General features: G+C 39.1%; 1 protein-coding gene across 5 annotated transcripts in view; it reads left to right on the top strand.

Moving 5' to 3' along the window:
• The window catches only part of POLQ (DNA polymerase theta), a 56,863-nt gene that overhangs the window by 13,617 nt on the left and 26,989 nt on the right, over nucleotides 1-16,257 (top strand). For 4 of the 5 annotated variants that reach the window (XM_054188388.1, XM_054188391.1, XM_054188389.1 and 1 more), the window contains 10 exons: nucleotides 1,002-1,221; nucleotides 3,142-3,286; nucleotides 3,384-3,530; nucleotides 4,616-4,828; nucleotides 8,045-8,187; nucleotides 9,629-9,833; nucleotides 10,745-10,887; nucleotides 13,657-13,850; nucleotides 14,169-14,293; nucleotides 15,747-15,990. In XM_054188388.1, coding sequence (XP_054044363.1) covers nucleotides 1,002-1,221; nucleotides 3,142-3,286; nucleotides 3,384-3,530; nucleotides 4,616-4,828; nucleotides 8,045-8,187; nucleotides 9,629-9,833; nucleotides 10,745-10,887; nucleotides 13,657-13,850; nucleotides 14,169-14,293; nucleotides 15,747-15,990 — 1,779 coding nt within the window. The remainder of the gene's footprint in view (nucleotides 1-1,001; nucleotides 1,222-3,141; nucleotides 3,287-3,383; nucleotides 3,531-4,615; nucleotides 4,829-8,044; nucleotides 8,188-9,628; nucleotides 9,834-10,744; nucleotides 10,888-13,656; nucleotides 13,851-14,168; nucleotides 14,294-15,746; nucleotides 15,991-16,257) is intronic. The other variant, XM_054188392.1, reaches the window with a different exon arrangement.

Raw genomic sequence — 16,257 nt, 5'->3', positions numbered from 1 at the left:
TATCCAAATTCTTTAAATACTGTCCAGCCTGACTGATTATCAGAATGACTAGTGCTTTTAAGAGCTTTTTAAGTGGTTAGCTGGATGTCCAACTGAAGTATAAGTGGTGTCTTTGTATCCAGAGAATGCTTCCTGGTGGCAGTGTGGATGTCCTTGCTTCTCTGTCAGGGTTTTGCAGACCCAGCCAAAATTCTGCAGCAATTTTCTCCTTCCTAGTCAAACAGTGTGTTGCGGAGCTGGAATGTTTTTAATCCTCAAAGGTCAAAAGTTGCTTTAGGAGGGACAAGGTCAAAAGTTGCTGTAGGGGGCAAAATCTGCAACTTAGATGGCGGAGCTGTAGTAGCAAATGCTTGAAGAGCTTGGATAAGAGAGAGTTTGTCTCTATATCTTCCTTATTTCTGTCTCATCAGTGACTCGCCTTTTTTACTGTAGCTTCTGGGTAGTCTTGTTTCCTGTGTCTTGTCTTTGCCAGGATTACCAGGGTCTTCTAAGAAGGTTCGTGCTGTTTCTGAGCTCGTATTGATTTGTTGGACCTTTTTATTTTTTAAAGTTTCAATTTGTGGCTCAGTGCAATGCAAATGAGTAGTTTTCAAAGGTAGGCTTAGGAGCATAAGAACCCCCTGTTGTGTGGATGTAAAAGCCTGAATTAATATATACATTTGGGTGTCTAAACGAATGGTTTGTGTTTGCTGGTCTGTTAAGAGCCCATTACTTTTCACTGCCTTTAGTGAAAACTGCTGTTCAGCACTTCGAGAAATGGAGCTGCTTTCTTCTTTGCTGAACTAAGGGCTTTGGTTCCCAACTCTAGGAATGCCTTAGTGTTGTATTATTTGTCCTGAAATTGAACAAATGGAAGTGTTTTAATTAAGGCGTTTAAGTTTAGAAAGACTGCAGTGGAGGCTGAACCATTCTTTTATTTCCATGTTTTTGTTAATGGCAAGGAAATAGTTGATTGATTTATTTATTGTCACTAACTTTCGTTTTCTTCTAATCACTTCCAGACAGGTGAAGATGACCAGTCCCCGTTTTGATGGGGTACAGATAGTAGGCATGAGTGCTACCCTCCCTAACTTGGGACTCCTAGCCTCATGGTTAGATGCAGAGCTATACTGTACGGATTTTCGCCCTGTGCCCCTCAAGGAATGGGTGAAAATTGGCAGCAAAATTTATGACTCCTCCATGAATTTAGTGCGAGAATTCCAGCCCAAGCTTCAACTGAAGGTAACAAAACTCTGAGCAGTGGCTTTGGGATAGGACCTTTTGTACAGCTAAAGTTAAAAAGACAGCTACTGCTATGTTTTTAATTTTTCTTTTAATAGATGACATTCCCGGCTTCGTTGTTTACTTCACAGATTGTATCCTCAAACCGAGAACAAAATTGTTTTTTTTTGGTCTTCTACTGATTTAAACAAAATCCAAAGCACACTCACACTCATGAAGTTCTTGAAGTTTCTTGAATCTGACTTGAAGACAAAGTTGACTTTGTAGTTATCTTGTTTTTGAGCACTTGACAGATATAAAGAGCTTGGTTCTCCCCTTATCCACCACCCTATGTCGTGTCCTGGAATCTACTTCACTTTCATAAATGAAGGCATTTCCTGGTTAGGCCAAGGAATATACATTAATCATTGGGAGAATACGTTTGCATTAAAATCTGGTATTGAATCTGCTTATGTTAAACTGCTAAATGATCTAATTTTGTCAGTGATTAGGAGGCAGATGTCCATCCTGATTCTTCTGAATCTGTTTACAGTATTTAGTACTCTTGCGTGCTTGAAAAGGATGTGAAAAGGGTAACGTACTATAATGATTTGGAAGAACCAAATGGGTAGAAATGTGAAATTTGCACTTCTTGTAGGTTGCTTTTCTGTGGAGTCTTTGAAGGGTGAATTCTCTCCCCAGTCTTTTCAACTGCTTTGTGTAATATTAGTAGTAGTAGTTGGGCAATGTTGGCTGAATGCCAGCAATATTCCGGAATATTTTGCACCCATTCTCCTTGTGTGCAAATTTTCTGTTAGCAGTAGCATGGTAGCACAGCAAAGAAAAAGGATCCTAGAAACAAAAGGAAATGTTTGTGACAAGAATATCTAGAAGATTGCTTTTGTGTGGTCATATTGAGAAGGTGATGTTGCATCTCCTCTTCTCAGTAATTTTTGAAGTAGTTGCTTTGGATAGGTACTAAATTTAGTGAGAAAGAACTAAACTAGGCTCATGACTCAACAGTTTAAGGGAGTTGTCTTATTTTATCAGACCAGGTGATCCTCTTTGGCTTGAAATTTATTACTGGACCTTCAGACTTCTGTTCTGTGCCTCAAACTGGACCAGAAAAAGGGAACTTGATGACCTCTCCACTTCTGCTGAATTTGGCTGAATGCTTACCGAACTTTTGATGTGTATATGCAGTTCCTGCCATTGCTCCCTTGTTTTCATTTGCATGTTAGTGCTTTTTATTTCTTACTGTACGCCTGCCTTTTTTCTCTTCCTCCTTTGGCCTGCTTGCTGGAAGAGACTCTGTCTTAGCCAAGCAAAACAGATCAGTTGCAGGAACGCTCTTAGGATCTTAAAACCAAAAAGACAAGCTGTGAACAGTGGGGTTTTACATGCATATCTGTATAATTATCCATAAAAGCCTTCCACTGTGCTCTGAACACTTGCAGTCTTTGGTCATCAGTGCTTGCTGCGTGCATCTTATTGGGGATGCTCAGACTGCTGCATCTCATGCTTTTAGTTCAAACATGCTACTTGATAAGTCTTTCTTAGTTATTGTAAAGTGATGTTTTCCCTTGGGGCGCTTCCTATTTCTTCCTCACTGCTGTTAGCCACAACATGGAGGTTGCAGTGGTTTTTTTTTGGTGTGTGTGCACTGTGTGGCCTTCATTCAGAAACAGATTTATGAAAGCAAGATGTAAAACCTTAGATTTATTTATGGATAGGTCTAGGGCTGTCCTCTACAATGTGGTCATGCTAGTACTTGGATTTCCTAAAGCAAGACAGTAACTAAGATAACAGTGCTCAGTCTTGTTTGTTTGCTCCTCTTTCTAACTTGAAACAGAAGATTCCTACTGTGACACAGAAGAATGACAGCATTTAGAAACCCCATTCAGTGTGAGAGTGCATTGAAAATATTTTGTCTCCATTCAGGGAGATGAAGACCATGTTGTGAGCCTGTGTTATGAGACTGTTTGTGATGGCCGTTCAGTCCTGCTTTTCTGTCCATCCAAGAATTGGTGTGAGAAGCTGGCAGACATCATTGCCAGGGAATTCTACAGTTTGCAACAGGCCGAGAGTAAGAGAAAAGTAGTTAATAGAAGACTATAGTATGCACAGTGCATTTAAGGAAAATTAATTTTAGTAGAAACTATAAAAATATTTTCTCTCTCAAGATTCTGCAAAAACCTCAGCCCTTGCCCCAGTTGTTGTGGACAGAGAAGGAATTGATGAGATTCTGGATCAGCTAAAGCGTTCTATCTCAGGCTTGGACTCTGTGCTTCAACGTACTTTGCCATGGGGAGTGGCATTTCATCATGCAGGTATTCCTGAATATCTTGGTCTGTAATTCTGTAACGGTCAAATCATATGGGTTCTTTTTGCTGTAGTTACCAGCAATTTACTAGTTGTTTTTTGAAGCCTTTTGTAGCTTAGGAATTAAAGTGCTTTGGGAATCTCACAGTTAGAGGTAAATTTGAAATTCTTTTATTGTGGCCAAAGACTTTAATTCACTAATTGTTATGATAAATATTCTCTCTTTTGTGTTGGATAACAGCAACTTTTTAAATACAAGTTATTTTTTTTTGTGTGAAATGCCTGAACAATTACCTCATTGCAGCCCAAGCATTTTCAAGTTGTCCCTAAAACTGCTGGAGTATTTCAGAGCAATTTTCCTCAACATAATACTGAAATAGATCAGTAAAGAAGAAGTATAACAATGAAAATAAAAATAAAAGGAACATGTGTTGTGAATGCTTGTGGCTAGACCTTTATTTTTTTCTTACTCAAGTAGGTAATATTGCATATCACCTGTTGATCCATTGAGAGAAAGGACTGACTCTGGAAGAGAGAGCAGTAGCTATGGCATTGAATATGTAGGGAGAATAATTCCAAATTCTTATAGAGTGTGGATTTCTTTCTCAAGAATAATATTGGCCTGAAGCCCTCAAGGAAATGTAGGAAGATACATATTAGACCCGTAACCTAAAATGGAAATAATTAAGAAGGATTCCAGGGTCAGGATGGCAAGTGACTAAATCCTAGTTGCCTACTGTGTTTGTTACATCCAGTTTTCTTCTTTTTATTTTATTTTATTTATTTATTTACTTGCAGTGCTTGTAGATATGTAGTAAATAGTTGTTCATCTTGCTGCAATGTGTAGAAGCAACTTAGAAAAGCTAGTTTATAACTATTACTGTCAACTGAATGATGAAAACAATGGTAAAATTTTGCTTCACTTGTGATTCAAAAGAAGTTAGCTGAGGTAGTGTTGCGAGTCTAGTTCCTAACACTGAAAGATGAACGTTCATTAAGTATGTTTGTTCTTCCCCTTTCTTGACGGTAATATTATTAGCTCTTAAATGCAGTCTCACCGTTACTGGGTTTGCTAAAAGTCATCTCTACTCAGGTCTTACTTTTGATGAACGGGACATCATTGAAGGAGCCTTTCGTCAGGGCTTGATTAGAGTCCTAGCAGCAACCTCCACACTGTCATCTGGAGTGAATTTGCCTGCACGCCGAGTAATTATACGAACTCCCATGTTTGGTGGCAAACTGCTGGACATTCTCACTTACAAGCAGATGGCTGGCAGGGCTGGCAGGAAAGGAGTAGACACAGAGGGTAAGCAGAGGCTTTATTAACATTCTCTAAGAATGGTGTTAACCTGATTAAATCCAGGGCAGTGCTTTGCAATTAGTGACTAATCATGATGAATTCCTTTGGTGTTCAGTATGATTAAGTTAATCAAGATGAATTTGTTTGGTATTAATGGAGTAAAAATTGTAATTCCCAGGGGATTCTTTTCACTGCATGAGACTTACTTTGGTATTTACATGTCAGTTACTTCAGGAACAGGCTATTTTTTCCTTTGAATTCTTGTTAGCTTCTAAGGCTGTGTTGTTCATTTGCCATACCATGGTCAGTTTACTAAAGCATTTACAGTTTCAGTGAGAAAACTTACACTAAACTCTCATTGGACAGGCCTAAAATGTAAGAAATGCATTTAAAGTCTACAGCCATAATTTGACAAACTACTTCCGATGTCTGGAGTTCTGATTTGGATTTGTTAAAATTTCACTAAACTTAACTATAACTTGTATGGCCCTTGAAAGTAGTGATGCAACAGAGAGACAGGGAAATATGAACAGTAGTTCATAGATAATATTCTGTCCTCATGCATTACAGTGGCACTGATTGATGTTCAACAACATAATCCTGCCTGTTATTATACTTTGCAATGGAAACTTATCTTCATGGATGATGTTTGGAAAAATTGTATTATACAACTATAAACACAGTAGAAAATAAGAAGTTCAACAGAAGCGGGAGGTGGGATTTGCCCTACTGATGGTTTGATTGGTGCTTGCTGGAATCCTATGTAAGCAGACTGTTCTTACATTTAACTTTCTATTTTTGCTGGAGTAGCATAGCAACCCAGCGTTTTGCGACCTGTATCTCTGTGAGCTATCCCTATGTGTTAAAGAAAAGGGCAGCTGCATGGTGTGTTTTGAAATTTTCCAGACTTTGTCATTTGAGTGTAGCTGGCAGGTGTAAAATTACATTATTCCTTGAAGTTTCTTTTTTTTCCCCCCTTGGAGTTACAATAATTAGTACCCTTTTTTTGACAGTTCTGATGTGACTATGTTTTGCACAGTAAGCAGTTGATTTTATGCTGATGAGCTTCATGAATGTACCATTTTTTTCCACTCCGCAGAGTCTTTTGGGTGAGAACATAAAGCTATTACCAGCTGCTACTCTTTCACAGAGTAGGGGGGGAGACTGGAGGACAGCAACTTCAGCTGGAAAAAATGCCTTATGTGGATATGAAATTCAGCTGACAGACAGAAGATAAATGCTGTTGGGTTGATTTCCTCCTCCCCTCCCAACATTGTAGTGTTGGATTGTCTCAGGTTTTGATTTTTTTAAATTTATTTTTTCTGATTTGATGAAAATTTAAAAACATCACTTCAGAAAATGAAATTGGATTATTTTTGCATTCATCAAAACTGTCACGTTCCCAAGGTTTGTGCAATATTGCTGAACAAACCTGAGAAATATAATGGAATCTTTTTTTGCTTTTAATGGAGTTTTATGCCTAGATAGCCAGAATCTTCTGGTGTTTGTCTAGTCTGATGTTAACTTTGACGTCCCCTCTTACCTCAATGTACATAAGGGATCTTAGAGTACCTTAGTTCCTTTTTGCCTTCCCCCCCCTCCCCCCACCGTTTACTAGCTTGCAATTATTGGCTTTAAATTTTCAGTGGCATCTTGGGAAAGGTTTTCCCCCAAGTCTTGAATGACTGTCAGATAATGTAGAGCCAAGTGGATACCCATCTTCTGTTAGATTTATCACACTGAAGAGTCAAAGTTTTCAGAGGGAATTGTAGGTCACGTCAGAACCCAAATATGAAATGAGTGAATGTTCTTTACTGCTAAAATCAAAATTCACAAAACAATGCCTACAGGCATTTTATCTTCTGTACTCTTAGCTCTGGCAAAAGTACATGGTCAACAGATGTCAAAAATTTCACCTGGCAGGATAAAAAACATCCCAGAGACACATCCTCTGAGCATGCCTTTCATCCTGTAATTCATTTATGTAATGATGTTTAGGCTGTATGCAGTTACTTACCTACACTGCATTTGTGGTATGTGTTGTATTCATTACATTTAAGTGCAGTTGTGTTTTCATTACCTCTGGATTTGGCTACAGTTTTATCATAACTTAAAATTCCTAGGATCTTACAAAGATACCCACTACCAAAATTATCTTGGTGTCCAGACTATGTGCACTTAAATCTTAACAGGTTATCATAAACCTATCATAATATTTACTCTCCGGCTAATCCAAATCTAATGCTTTCTTCTTAGTCAAGGGCAAGCTTGTCCTACCCATAATTCATTTATCCTGTGCCAATTGGCAAAGCTTCTAACTAGCGAGGTCTTCCAGGGACATAATGGCTTTGTCGAAAAAATTCTCCTTTATGCAACCACTGCGTTTTCCATGGGTAGTCTGTACTATTATCTCATTAAAGGGATTGGCCCATTATTTTTATTTTGTTTTCATGGCTGCAGGACCTTTTTTGTCACCCACAGAATTTCAGTAGGTAGGGATTAATTTAACAATGTCTGATAGAGAATTTTAAGGTAAGGCATATTTAGATGTACTTTCAGTGGAAACCATCCATGGTACTTAAGATTTTATGTGTGTGTGTATGTGTATATATATGTATATGCACATATATATACACACACAGAGAATATTTTCAGAGAATGCATAGATTAATAACTGGATTTCTGAATTACTTTGGTATCTGTGTTATTTCATTTTGGGAGTGGAAGCTGGTTGACTTAAACTGTCAAAGTGCTGTGCAGCTTTTATGTTTTCTTCTTGCATTTAAGAATCTTTTCAGTTTAATAATGTAGTGCAGAAGAAAAATTGATGCCACTGTGTATTATAGTTCCAGTCAATTCCAGAACAAGAAGCGAGAGTGGTTCAGCAACAAATCAGATGCTCAGAGGGGCTATGGAAGCTCTTTAGCTGATTTGGCAAGACCCTGACCAGCCTAATGTAACTTTGAAGTTTGCTCTGCTTTTAGTTCTTAAGTATTATGCATCTGTGGAGTTCTTACACAGCAATGGATATACACTGTTCAAAGTTATAAAGGTTTTTCGTTCTTTTTTTTTTTTATTTATTCAGCCTTTTCAAAAATACCTGCAGTTTTCCATTCCAATAATACATCCTTGATGAACTGTATGTGGCTATTATAGTGCTAAGATGCACTACTAAGGTCATTAATGTTTTTGCTTGCTTGTTTGTTTGTTCTTTTCCTATAGGTGAGAGCATTTTAGTTTGCAAGCCCTCAGAAAGATCAAAAGGAGCTGCTCTACTTCAGGGATCTCTCAAGCCTGTTTGCAGCTGTTTGCTTAGGAGAGAAGGGGAAGGTGTTGCTTCCAGCATGAAAAGAGCAATACTTGAGGTACAGGACACATGGAGGGGGAGTAGAATTGTGCTTTCACTCTTGTAATTGTAGGATGGTTTATTTTGTGACACCATCAAGTGTTTTCTGGGCATTTTCTTCCTATTCTGTTTCCTCCCTTTTCAAGCCAAGCAGCTTCAGAAGAAAATCACTTGGGTCTGCAAGCTTGCTTCAGTATTCAGTGTTTGGTTTGGTATGTTTCAGTCTCTGCTTGCTGCAGATTAGGACATGAGCACACTCAAACAGGGGTTACTAAGCTTTGCTTTTGCATTTATATATATACTCAAACTGCAGGCAGAAATAAGTGTAATTCTTAAACTTCATGTGTGACCTGACGGTCTTATCTGGGAGATGCTTGTAAATTACTGATCCCGGAGGCTTCGTAGACTGAATTGGTCCATAATGATGTCTGTAGAACCTTGTAGGGTCCTTTATTTCCCCCCTGAACTTACCTACCTCTTTTGCACAGAAATGACTGAACTTTTGTAAATGCATTTTTGCTGAACAAACAGTGTGGTACACGATTCCCTCCCTCTACCCTGCCCTCCTCTGTAGGATTCCTACAGGAGTAAAAAGGACCAAAAGGGTGTTGTTCCACATAAGCGAGCCTGTCTTCTTTTCCAAAGTTGCTTTTGGGCTTGAATTGAGCTTAGACTTTTTAAATACATAAATGTTTGCTGTACTACTCCTACTGCCTTGTGAAAGCTGCTGTGGTACTTAGAACTTGGTTGTGATTCCATAGATCTTGAATTTTTAGCAGACCAATGAAATTTCTAAATGTGTTTTTCTACATAAAAGCTATCTAAAAGCTGGTATTGCTTTATAACATGAAAAAAAATCCACTGAAACCATGAAAGTAAGTTTTCAGGTAAAGACCTTGCTATCTCAAGGAAGACACACATGTGGAAAGAACTCACAAGGAAAAAGCAGTTATACAAAAAACGAAACTAAAACAAAACCCAAGGGAAAGAAGGTCACTCTCAATCAGGAAAACAATGATGGAGTGTAGCATTCACATTTGTTAAGAGAAAACTTCAGTATGCTGAAAAGCCTTAGGAGAACTCTTCCTTCCTTGTTTGCTTTTTGTCTTCAGAAAATTGCAGTTTGTGTGCTAACCTTTTAAAAGTATTTCACAGTGTTGGCTAAGCAAAATGCCTAGGGCTAGTCTCAAATCTGAATTGCTACTATGTGTATGTTTACTATCAAAAATAATATTTTATAATTCATTCTTTCCCATAGCTTAGTCCTCTTACTTCTACCGAAGATGTCTAACTTCTTGCCCAGAAAAGTCCTTAAAGATTGGCAGTTGCTTTGCCTGATGTTTCCCTCTCGTACTGGTTCTTTAAAACTTAGATATCTGATGGATCAATCTCTTTTATTCTCTGATCTGATATTCCACCCTATTGCATCTCTGGCAATAAGATATCGTTTTCTTTAACAGATCATAGTTGGGGGAGTGGCCAGCACTCCAGATGATGTGCAGACCTACGCTTCTTGCACTCTTCTTGCATCCAGCTTGAAAGAAAGCAAGTGGGGAAATGAGGAAGTACAAGATAAAGTGCAGACTGGACCTATCGAGGCTTGTGTGGCGTGGTTGCTGGAAAATGAATTCATACAGGTTCTGGAATCTGGCAACGATGTGACAGGTAACATTGGTGTTCTTCCCAGTGATTTCAGTTAGCAGTTTTGAATCCATAAATCTTCTGCAGCCAGGTGGGTGTTCAATGTAACTTCATAGTGAGGACTTCCATGCATTTTTGTTCTTATTTTAAAGAATCATGTGTAACAAGAATTTATACCCCCCACACACCCCCCTTTCTGGAGGGTGTCTTTGTACTTGCTTTAACGCTTTTTCCATGCACTTATCCTTCTTGGAGAGCCTCTCTCTGCACATCACCTCTAAGACTGATGCATCCTAGTCTACAAATTCCCAAACTATCTTTAAACAAGGCATACTTTTATTACAGAATTTGTGCACATTGACTGTAGACTACAATTTTTGTCTTTCTGAAGAACCAGTATGTTCCAAGAGTGCAAGTCTCTTCCAGAACTGCTTGGCGTACAGGGTTGCACTTTTCCCCTATTTTGGCTATTTTCTTAAAATGGCTAAAGATGAGACTTTTACAGTAATAGTAAGAGTCCCCATTACAGGTTGATTTGTATCTCTTTTTAAGAAAAGGTGATAGGTGATAGGAGATATTTGGTCTTCCTAAGACAGAAGTACCCAAAATGATAACTCCTAGGCAGGATGGCAGATGGGATTCCACTGTTTTTTGTTCAAATAGCTATCACAACTGTTAGCCTGAGCAGTTAGAGGGATTCAAGCTTGTGATCTGGCCTCTGAAAAAGTCTAGTTTAGACTTATGCAAGTCTAAAACTTTTATTGTTTCCATTTTCCTGTCTGCAGAATGGAGAAATACACTATTTCTTCTTGAAAAAGCAGTTGGGAAAAGTTAGTAGAAACAATATCTATAAAATTGCAACCTGAAAATGAGATAAAAACTTGCACTGAAATGTTTCTCTGTGGTGTTTGTTTGTTTTGTGTTTTTTTTAACAGCAAAGGTTTATCATCCAACACATCTTGGCTCAGCTACTCTTTCCTCTTCCCTTTCACCAACTGAAGCCATGGAAATCTTTGCTGACCTGCAGCGAGCTATGAAAAGCTTTGTTCTGGAGAATGATCTGCATATTGTTTATTTGGTACGTTCCTCATTCTATGTTTTGTATTTTGTACTGCCAAAACTAAGGAAAGGGGAAAAAACACAATGCAGAGTTTTTGTGGGGTCCATGAATGTAGGGTGTTTCTTTTGTGCTTTGCTTAGCTCATCCTTGATGAAGAAAGGTTTCTGAATTGAATGTTCTTCAGAACTAGTCTGTTCCCATAGCGTCTATTGTGTAGGCAGGTGCTCCATGTCCATCTAAACCCATCGTTGTCACTCCTGAGTTAGGAGATTTCAGAACTTGGTAAGTTTTCTGAGACACTTGGAAGAAATTGGGTTTGTTGTATTTTGGATCAGCAGGCTGCATCTCAGGTTGCATTTGGAGGCTCAGAAAACTTTTGGGGTTTTAACATCTATTTAGCCTACAAAAAGCCTCAGACAAACTACACTGCTTTCATCCTATGGGCGAGCCTTTCTTCAGTTCAGTAACAGTGAAGTTAATCTCTGATTTAGTTTACTTGCTTGGTGATGCTGCCAGGGCTAAAGGAAGGAAAGTGATAATTCTTTTGAAGGGAAAGTTTTCTAAAGTTTGTCAAGATTTATGTGCACGTGCACTTAAAAAGCTAAGCAATGCTATTTAAGACCTTTGGAGAGGAAGCCATGAACCTCTGAAGATTAGCGAGGAAACCAGATGGAGTTGTAGTGAACGTTTTAAGGTTCATGTCTGCCAGAGGCCCATCATACAATCAGCATCTGAAATGTGACAGTTGTCTTTGGCTTCATGAAGTATAAAGTGTATTCTCTTTACCAGGCAAAATTTGGGCATCTTGCCTGAGGAAAAAAAAAGTTCACTCACAAGGAGAATATGTTTGCGGTTACAGGAGTTCTTGAGCTAGGAAACGGGGGGGAGGCAAGAGATTGAGGGTGGCTGTCTCTGCTTGCTAGTTATTGGCTGATACTGTTCAGGTGTTTTTTTTATCTACTAGTGTCCCATATGTGCTTGTATCTCTTGTTCTAGAGGATCACATTATATTTTGTTCTATTTCTGCTAGGCGAAGTGGACTGTTTCACGTCATGCACCAATGAATTTTTTTCCCTGTTTGCATCTCCAAAACAGGAAGAAAAAGGATGAATTTTGTTCATGTTCTTGGGTAGAGACAGAGATGGCAATATATTTCTTTACCCTGTACTTTTTAATTGCAGCAGCTTGTCTAATGTTATTTTAAAAGAAATACAGTGTTGAACAAAATGTTCTTGAGATTTTCTTCCATTAAGCTAGCCTAAAACAATCACTTGCAAGTCTGTTCATTTTCAAGGCCGAAGGTTTGTTTAGTTTTGGTGGCTGCTTTTTTTTTTTCTTTTAAGAATTATTCTCCATGTGGTCCTTATGAGCTACAGGCTAATTATCTCCTATAATGCTTTGTCATTCCCTTAGACTTGAATCGTTTACTTGTACAAATATGAGACTGAATTCCAAGACCTTGTATTTTGGGACAGTTGATTAAAAGAAATAAGTATTTGTTAGGCTAGGAAAAGAGTTTTCTTTAAAGAAAACTTTTCTTTAACAACAAAAGACAAACCTTAATGACCCCTGTTCTTCTCAGCAGATAAAGGGGCATCGAAGATTTACAGCTATGTAGGCATCTTATATTCTGTTACGTTAAATGCTCCCCAACAAGTGTTAGTTATTTTAAAATAATTAATCTTGCAGTATATTGGTACAAATCATAGTATCATAGAATGGTTCAGGTTGGAAGGGACACCTCCCACTAGACCAGATTGCTCAAAGCCCCATCCAGCCTGGCCTTGAACACTTCCAGGGATGGGGCATCCACAGCTTCTCTGGGCAACCTGTTCCAGCGCCTCACCACCCTCACAGTAAAGAATTTCTTCCTGATACCTAATCTAAAGCTACCGTCTTTCAGTTTGAAACCGTTACCCCTTGTCCTATCATTACACTCCTTGACAAAGAGTCCCTCCCCATCTCTCCTGTAGGCCCCCTTTAGGTACTGGAAGGCTGCTGTAAGGTCTTCCTGGAGCCTTCTCTTTTCCAGGCTGAACAACCTCAACTTTCTCAGCCTGTCCTCATAGCAGAGGCGCTCCAGCCCTGTGATCATCTTTGTGGCCCTCCACTGGACCTGCTCCAACAGGTTCATGTCCTTCTTGTGCTGAGGACTCCAGAGCTGCATGCAGTACTCCAGATATGAAGATGTTTTGTCTCCTCACACTGAAACTGACTCTGTGGTGACTGAATGATAACAGAATTGGTTTTCTGTCTAAAAGTGTGTGAATGCTCTGGATGTCTTTTTTGTTAGTGTTAATAAAAGCTGAGATTTCTTGTATTCCAGGTAAATGAAAGCTACAGCAAGTTCTGGCAAAATCTACATTCCCTCCTGCTTTATCAGATTCCGTGGCAGTGGTTAGTGTGGTTGCTAGTGGTTTTAAGAGGTTGATAGATATCTGTCAGTTTTGTTAAAAAAAGAAAAGTTTTGTTTTGTTAAAGGAGAATAAAGATGCAGTTTAACAATCTTCTAGTGGCTTGGATTTAGGGAATAATGTGACAAAGATCCCAAATTGTTTAATCATTAGAGTACCTGTATGAGTCAGATCTCATCAGTACAAATATTAAAAAAAACTGGGTTAGAAGAGCTTTTACTTTCTTCAGGGTACATGGTTATGACTCAGTGCCTCTGAGTAGTGCGTAGGATGCTCTAACCACATTCCCTAGGCTGTATTTTTGTTTACCCAGAGTTCTGTTCTGTTTGTTTCTCGGAAATAAGTTTTTTTTGCATTGTCTTATTTTCTTTAGGTCACCCCAGTGTATGAGGAGTGGACCACAATTGATTGGTACCAGTTTTTCTGCTTATGGGAGAAGCTGCCTGCCTCAATGAAACGTGTGGCTGAGCTGGTGGGGATTGAAGAAGGCTTTCTTGCTCGCTCTGTAAAGGGCAAAATAATAGCTAAAACAGAGAAACAGCATAGACAAATGGCAATCCACAAAAGGTAGCCACAAATGGGTGTGAATGTGCAAAGACTAGAGGTTATAACATGTGGAGTGGACAGGTTCTGTGTCTATTTTCAGGAACTGGCTCTGTTTCTGTGTGAGCCGATAGCCCAGAGAACCTGGACCCGGTCTGCTCTGGACTGAGAACACTGCTGGCACAACATGTTTGCGCTGATGTTTTTGGAAGCCATCTTCTCTGTTTCTTTTGTGTGTTACACTATAGTACCCTTATGTCCTGTGCTATCGCAGTGCATTTTGCCATGTATGCTTATGTGCCCTGGATGATGATTTTATTTCCATGTGTACTTGTTCTGCAGGTTTTTCACCAGTCTCGCCCTTCTGGATTTAATCAGTGAGGTTCCCTTAAAGGATATGACCAAGAAATATGGCTGTAGTCGTGGCCAGCTTCAATCCTTGCAACAGTCTGCTGCCACCTATGCAGGTGAGTTGTCTGGGCAAAATATCGCAGGCTAGTCTGTTTTCTTTCCTTCCAGATATGGGGATGAGATAGCCACAGTGTGGTACTGACAACAATCAGTCTTGTAAAACCACTTCCAGCTTTATAGCTTAATCTGTGGTTGCCCCTGCTTTGAGGTGGAACCACAGTGTGTGCTGTGGGAAGGGGGCCAGCTTAAGTGGAATCAAGCAGTGCTGAGGTCTGTGGAAATCATCTGTGTACTGTATGGGAATGTAGTGTATGTATGTACTGTATGGAAATAAGTACAAGTCCATTCTGAAGCTTTGCTCTATCAGGAAAGAGTACCTTTCAGCATGGGTAAAGTTTGGGGTCTGTAAGACTTAGCATGGCTTTCTCTTGGTTGCAAAGGTAAAAGGCCAGAAAGCATAAGTTTATAGTTTTCAAAACAGACTGACTAGTTTCTGGGTCATTTATTACCAGATAACGAGAGGTCAGATAGCTGTCACCTTTAACATAACTTCCTTAAGAGGGCTGTGTAGGAGTAGAAGTAACAGTCCACCGTGTGACTGAGATATATTTTTTTTTTCTATTGCCTCAGTCCTCCATTACTGCATAAGTGGGTCTCCAAATTTTAAGACAGTTTTAGCTCAACTTGTGAAACCCTATGTGTGGGTTGCAGCATGAGTCAAAGCCCCAAAATGAAAAGGTCACGCCAACTGATGCAGAGTAGTTTAAATTAATTCTGGTAGTATAAATAACTTTTTGTTGTAGCAGTTTCATAATTCTCTATTCCCAATGTTAATAATTTTCACAAAAGTAATTTGGGAAGTAAAATGAACTGTTGACATGACACATAGTTAAGAGATGTGATAAAAGTTGTATTCTCTAATTACTGTAAAAATAGTGAGGGATGCCATGTCTTTCAGTTATTTTCGTGTTCTGTAGATGCCATCTGTGAGTAAGAAACTGTCTTTTTGCTGCTCTTTTCCTGTGAGCTGGGGACTGCAGTTGTAACCTTTATCATAGGCTTTGCTACCTCTAATGATGCTCTCAGTAACTGAAGTTCTGCAGGCCAAGTTCTGCTATTATGGACATCAGTGCTGGCTTTCCTCAAAGATCTGTGGCTTCTCTTATTGCCTCTCATCACTGCTTTTTCTGTCTTCTTTTCTTCAGTGTGTTTGGTTCATAGGAATCCTTTTACAGGATATGTATGTGCTTCACACTTTCGAAATTAGTGTCTTTGAAATAGCAGTGTCATTCAGAATTTCTACCTCACTGATAAACTAGTTAATTTTAGATTAGAGTTCTGTGAGACCAGCTCCTAGTCATAGTTGTAATAAAGATGAGTTATTTCTTTAAGTAATGGGAAGGTAAGAAATGTAAACTGAATGCCAATTCAGATGAGGGAGGAAAAGTGGATCCAGCTTTGGAGAACTGGAGCTGGAGTTAAGACATTGGTGTAACTTCTGTGTTCCAGGAATGGTAACGGTTTTCTGTAATCGACTGGGCTGGCACAACATGGAGCTGTTGCTCTCTCAGTTCCAGAGCCGCCTCACTTTTGGGGTTCATAGGGAGCTTTGTGACCTGGTACGAGTGTCTCTGCTGAATGCACAGCGTGCTAGGACGCTTTTCAACGCTGGCTTTGTCACAGTGGCTGATCTTGCTAAAGCCAGTCCTGATGATGTGGCAGCTGCTCTGACGAATTCAGTACCATTCAAAAGGTAAGAAATCAGTGAGTCCAGAAGTCAAGTAAAGAAGTTTGTTTATAAGGTGAAGGATTACAGGATAAAACCTGTAATAAAATATGCCAACCTTTTGGGAGTTGGTGCCAAACGTTAGAAATATTTTTTAAGTCTCTGTGACTGATCACAGTCATTCCATGGTTATTTTGAAATTAATAGAAGCATCTTTATTTGCAGCATAAGTTTGTGAGGCCTGAATTTTCTTTTTATTCCTCTTTTCAGTGCACTGTTGAGTCCTGGGTGAAT

Source organism: Rissa tridactyla, chromosome 1 (genome assembly GCF_028500815.1).
Source record: "Rissa tridactyla isolate bRisTri1 chromosome 1, bRisTri1.patW.cur.20221130, whole genome shotgun sequence".
In the NCBI taxonomy this organism is placed as follows: Eukaryota; Metazoa; Chordata; class Aves; order Charadriiformes; family Laridae; genus Rissa; species Rissa tridactyla.
This window is presented reverse-complemented; position numbering and strand designations above follow the sequence as displayed.